The sequence below is a fragment of the Nelumbo lutea genome, chromosome 6 (genome assembly GCF_056320005.1).
Source record: "Nelumbo lutea isolate HS-2025 chromosome 6, American lotus-T2T, whole genome shotgun sequence".
NCBI lineage: Eukaryota > Viridiplantae > Streptophyta > Magnoliopsida > Proteales > Nelumbonaceae > Nelumbo > Nelumbo lutea.
In genome coordinates, this window is record NC_142689.1 from 71098065 (window position 1) to 71104640 (window position 6576).

The 6576-nt window shown below is 39.2% G+C and overlaps 1 protein-coding gene across 1 annotated transcript; it reads right to left on the reverse strand.

Moving 5' to 3' along the window:
- Window positions 1–902: 902 nt before the first annotated feature.
- Window positions 903–5033, reverse strand: PHT1;9 (phosphate transporter 1;9). Its single transcript, XM_088951647.1, has 2 exons — window positions 4168–5033; window positions 903–2241 (listed from the first exon to the last, which is right to left on the reverse strand). Exons 1-2 carry the CDS (start codon window positions 4851–4853, stop codon window positions 1314–1316), a joined length of 1614 nt encoding a protein of 537 aa, XP_088807773.1. The 5' UTR covers window positions 4854–5033; the 3' UTR covers window positions 903–1313.
- Between the last annotated feature and the right edge of the window lie 1543 nt (window positions 5034–6576).

Here is a 6576-nt window from a genome sequence, read left to right on the forward strand (position 1 = left end):
AAAGGTTTTCGAGCAATTTGGTAGTTATACATAAATAGAATTTCTATGTTAAGTTAAAAATGAGATTAGCCAAACAAATTAAATCCAATCATTTTTCAGGAAATTCCATTAAATTGGAATATGTAGAACTTAATTCTACTAATTTTCTAATTATATATGTATTAAGGCTCTGAAAGGAGCATGTAAGGTATAAATACATACAAAATAATACGGAATACAAACTCTACAAATTTGTATTTATACTCTTTCCAAACTGAGCCTAAACGATGTAATACTACAAAGTGTCTCTGTATTCTCCTAGGTGCCTCTTTTATTCAAGATGGAGTTAGACCAGCACAGATGCTCAACAATTAACATCCTCTAATGTAATTGATCTATTTGGTCTGAATTAAGCGGATGTTTGGCTTAACTATTTTTCTTCCATTGCATTTGGATGACTCGTCAGGTCGATGTTTTAGGCTGAGTTTGGTTTTAGTACAATTATATTTGCATTAGGCTGAGTGCAAATAAAAAGAATTCAAGTTTTGGTTTAATTTTGTTTTGGATTTACTTATACTGCAGTCGAACAAAATACAATAAAGTAAAATTAGAAACAAAAATAAATCAAAATTTGCATCAAAATCATTTGCACTACCATACACTTTTGCATCAGTTCAAATTTATTCGCAGTCCAAACACAGTGGTCAAAAAAGCACTACGATGCCAAAGACCCATCAAAACCTGTTTTAATCAGGTCAAAGATGAATTTAACAATTGAACTGTTGAATAACTGGTCAAATAAAGACTCTCAGTTCTCTAAAATTTGCCAATTTCAAATGTACATTACTCTTAAATCTTAAGAAGATGTTTATCATTTGTCCAACTGTTAATCTGATGCAGTTTTTCAAGCATTGATTCAAAACTGGCAGGAGAATCGTGGGCCCTGTTCACCACGGATTTGTTAAATAAAAAGAGAACAAGATATAAACCTGGAACTTAGGCTCAGTTTGGAAAAAGGATAAATACAAATAAATACAGTTCAAATACGTACAAAACTATACAAATTATAAGGTTTTACACTCTACATTTTTGTATTTATAATTTTGTACTCCTTCCAAACTTGAGCCCTATGTACAAATACGAGGGGTTAATGGGTGTCAAGTGTTGTCGTTCATGTGTGAATGTGGATCTCCTCATTCATAGAGCACACCGTCACAACATGTTTCAACTGCACATTGAGAATATCTTCCGTAATTGTGTTATTTTTTTTTTAAATGACCTTATTTATATGTTATTATTCATGGAAAGATATTCTCAATACATGGTGAGATGTGCTATGAAATCGGTATGAAGAGGATTGAAGCATTCAGCATCTCATCAACTTCCTCATTCTGAGCAACAGTACTACCGGGACGTGGATGAGAAAGCTCACTTGAATTGGTTCTCTGTGCATTCTCGTTATCCTCTAATGATCTTCTCATGGTTTCAGGTGTGAACAAATAGGTGAAGATGGCGCCCATAAAACAAGTCCCACCAAGAATCATCATTGAGCTTGTCATCCCAATCCCTTTGTATTTGCCGTACTCAGGATCGTTTCCATCTTGAGAAGCCCATAAGAAGCCCACCGATCCAATAATTGCTCCCAACTTGCCGGCAGCCCCAGAGATTCCATGACATGTGGACCGAAACCTTGCCGGAAAAAGCTCTGCAGGCACAATGAAGGTAGTTGTGTTCGGCCCAAAGTTTGCGAAGAAAAGTATTAATCCATAGAGAACTAAGAACCCCATATTGGTATGCTTATCCCAATACTTATTGTAAGGAACCGCGATAGCAAATAAGCAAATGGCCATACAGAAGAAGCCTAGGATTTGGATTTTGGCTCGCCCAATGCGATCGATGAAGAACACAGTGACCCAGTACCCAGGAATCGTCGAACAAACTGCAATTATTGCCTGGAATCGAGCTACATGGAAGGCCTCTTGATAGGCATTCACAGAGGTGCGATTTGGGAGGTATTGCTTGTAAATCTTCGACTGGAAGAGGTTGAGACTGTAGAAGGCAATATCGACAAGGAACCATGCGGTGGTACAAGCAAAGAGATCTCGGCCATGGAGACGAAAGAATTGCTTAGAGATAAGCCTATAAGATGGTGGATTTGGTAGCACCTCGAACTCTTCTTCCATCTGATTCACAGGCACATCTAGGACCTTCCCCATGTCCTTCACTGCTTTTCGAATGTTTTGCTCCACCAAAGCAGTGTATCTGCACACACACTCATCACGCCCTAAATCACCACGAATGATGATCATATGAAGTCTATATATAAGCTACACCAGTCTTCTAACAAACAGTAATAAAGAAGAATTAACAACGAAAAAGAAGAATAAAGCTTGAGGACCTCAACAGTTCAACTTTCCTAGATAAATGTTATATTTTGACCAGAAAGATATAGCATGTAGGGATGACAATAGGGTGGGATGGGCGAGGGTTTTGTAAATTTTATCCCTAAGCATATTGGATTTTGAGAATTCAAATCCTCTCTGCACATGAAAATGTAAAACCATCCTCAACCCTACCCTCCTCTCATTTAAGGATAGGACAGGGTTGAATAGTTTAGAATTTGCATCTAACCTGTTATGATTTACTTGTTATGTATAAATAAAATACATTAACAAACAACAAAATTTTTAATTATCTTATTAAGATATATAAAATACATAAAATATCAATTATATGTCCTTCACATAAAATGTAAAATATTATTAAAGTCAACACCAAATACATATATAAAATTCATATGATATTCAAGTTAAATCTAATATCATACCTTACCTGTACCTTTGATTGTAGAATCCTAAAACTAGTCTTCACCCCTAAAAATTGTCATTCCTACCAAATCCATACCGTCCACCTCATCATAGGCATATATAGGATAACGTAATAGTCCATGTTGACACTCTTTCTACAAAAAAAAAATAAAAAAAGTGTGGACTAACGTGAAATGGGATTTCCTACCCACTCTCTATCTGCCGTGAATTACAGTCACACATCTCTATTATAAATTGAGAGATGTGTGGCAGTGGGTTTGGCTGTTCTGAGAACAGTCAATTAACCTCACGATGGCTCTGACCTCCTTAAAAGGGATGTAATTGTGAGAAACCAAATATATACCAGATGACATAGTAAAACCTAGGCCCACACCAACAGATCTACGGCCCACAATGCTTCACAGAAGTCGAACTAATATCGTCAAACTAATATTATTAGGTATCCTAAATTCTAATTAATAATTAATTTCTTTTGTTTTATATTCCGAAAGTCTTGCACTGACGTCAATTATGGGTGTAAATACGGTGAATCATGAATGTAAATTTGGACCGTTAAAAAAGGAGTTGGAGAGGTTTCATCACTTGAGAGGGTCTGAGGTGTGAGGTAGAGGAAAAGTTATGCAAATTCTAATTGATTTTGAGTAGTAAAGTTTAGTTGAATATAATGGCTGTTCAACAGGCTGTGAAACCAATGATAAGATTCTAAATCACTACGTCACTAATCAAATACATGGGATTAGCAACTTTCACCGTAGGGCTTATGGCCATCAATATAAACAAATAGAAATCTGAATGGTTTGTAAAATTTGCATCCGTTTAGATTTTCAATATAAACGAACTTGCAGGACACATATGTCCTTCCGAACACCCCATACACGGGCAGATACGTACTCAACATTATATTAAGGGTCCATTAATTTGGTTTGTAGACTGAATTAGAATCTACTCCATTTGGATGAGTAGAGCGCAAAATCATATATTTGATATTATTTTGTATGAATTTATATTGTATATATTTGTAATTATATTCCTTTCAAATTGAGCCTAATGCATGGTCTATTCCTTTCACCTTTCTGATTAAAGGGGAATCAAAATCAGAATCAGAATTAACTGAGATGAATTTTGGTTCCGAATGGAAGAGGGATTAACCATTCCCCCAAATGGGGAATGCCATTCCACAAAAATTGCGAATGGAAGAAGCCAAACTTCCATTTCGATCTCAGGCCCCTAGCAAACGGACCCTAATTCTTTCAACCCTATTACGTGTCAGTCAGTGGAATGCTCGGAAGGACACATGCGTCCTTCCTTGAAGGAGTGAAGGTAAATTCTAATTAAACGAGAAGAATTTAATCATGCATACCGGGCAGTTTCTGGCATCATCATTCGCCAATAGTAAGTCAACGCGGCCGGAATTGCACCAAACATCAGAATCAATCGCCAGGCTAGATCTGCTACCTCCGGCGTTCGGTCCTTCGAGGCGCTGGACGTACGATCAAAGATGGCGAGAACGGCCATTGTAACGGCAGCGCTAACGAGGATACCGAAGCCCTGCATCGAGAACACAGCGGCTATAAACGAGCCACGCGTTACCTTATTGGCGAATTCCGACATGATCGTGGCGGAGAGCGGGTAGTCTCCTCCGATGCCAACTCCGAGCAAGAACCGGAAGAAGCAGAGACTGGTTATCATGCATTTCCTTGTCCGGCAAATGGAGAAGCCACACCCGATAGAGCTTGACACCATAACAGCGAGCGCGAGTCCATACACTCGTTTCCTCCCAATCCGATCGCCGAGAATACCAAAGACGACCTGGCCGATCATCGTCCCTATGAAAGCAACTGCAACGACCATAGTGACCACGAAGGGCAGCTTTTGGTGTTCAGCTGGGTCATGGTAGTAGATCCTTCCGATTAATTTCATGACCGGGATAATGCAAAAGAAATCGTAAGCATCAGTGAAGAGGCCCATGCCAGCGATGATGATGGCTTTGAAGTGGTAGTACTGGGTTCTCGCAGCGTCGAGGGTCGAAAGAACCTTGAGCGCCATTGCTGATGAAGAAGACTGGAAATGTGTGGAGCAGAAACTCGCTCGTACTGGGTGTGCTCTGTGTATGTGAGCATGGTGAAGTCTTTAACTGCTCAGTCAAGTGGGGCTACGCATTCGCACTTTGACCTGATGGAAGCCTAAGTAGAATTAATTAATTCATTGAACAGATCTCTTTGCGTCATTGATTCCACAAAGATGCGAATCGAGTGTTTGACGTTCCCTTCTCGTTAGTTTCGTGTGCTTCACATTGTCGTTCCTTCTTCCATTTCTAATTTCCTACGCAGTGTTGACGATAAAGATGTCCAGAATTATTTCCTACGGATTCTTCCACCATTGGTGGAATTGATAACGTTATTATTTAGAGTACATCTGGTTCACGTTCGAATTAGAAATAGAATCGGAATTAGAATCAGAATGATTTATTCCCTTAATTTGTCTATTTGGTTCAAAGAATTTGAATGAATTAGAATCGGATTTGATTTTTTAGGGAAAATTCCTGATAGGTATCATGTAATTTAGGTCGAGTGTTAATTTAGTATCCGAACTTTAAAATGCAATAATCGAGTACCTAAACTTTCATTTTTGTGACAATCTAGTACTTACCGTTAATGAACCATCATCTATGTATATCACGTAATCACATGTGTGAATTAAGACTTTTAAAAATATCAAAATTACCCTTGGATACTGTTCATCAGAGCTCCTTCATAAACTGACATCAAAACTTCTTCATAAACCGAGGTTGAACATCGAGCGATAAAGGTCCTTCGATGATGAAAGGTCTCTCAGTGAGTTATTGATTGGTCTCACTGCTCGAGCAAGCGTGGACAACTTAGAGGCCATGAACTCGTCGGGGGGAAGGTCCTCCTACCTAGATACGCTGGCATCCTCTTCTCACAATTCATTTGATCCTCATCCAATAGTTGCCAAAACCTGGGATGGTCTGAGATAGTCGATAGTGTACTTCCGGGGTCATCCTTTTGGGATTGTTGCCACTCTGGACCATATGGAGGAAGCTTTGAACTATGAACGTAGCGGTGGCACATCTTCGACTCCCAATATTCGACGCAGCATTCGAACCGAGTGCAGCAACAAAACCGACATCAGTACTAGTAGTAGCAACAACATTAGGCCATGTGAATTCATAGATTGTTCCAATGGCATTTGCGGGCACGACCCAATTCGGTACATGAAGACAATGCTGCAATCGAGCTTCTGCTTGCAGCCCCCTAGCAATACGCCAACTTGGCGATCAACCTTCTATGGGATACTTGCCTGGTGCATACTGGTGTTCTTCGAGGAATAGTCGGTCAAGACACAATTCAGGTGGCATTTGCCCGGATGGTTGATAAAGAAAGAGTGAAGAGAGGCCAGACGATGAATAGGTGGCACTGCCGGTCTGGTTTTATCGGATGGTTGATAAAGAAAATTAGATGACACTTGAAGGGCATTTTTATCTTTTTTGCATGCTACTTAACGGCCGGTTAACATTAGGTACTAAATCATCGCAAAAATGAAAGTTTGGGTACTAAATTGGCACTCAGTCTAAAGTACAGGGTACCTATCGGGAATTTTCCCTATTTTTTATGCTATTTGAACTAAGGCATACACGTAATAGATGAATCTTATTAGCTTGGAGGAGCTAGGTGGAAGGACAATAAGGTGCACCGAGTAGAATTTGCAACTAAAGTATGGTCAGAGGTCTTGAGGAGGAGGTCCACAC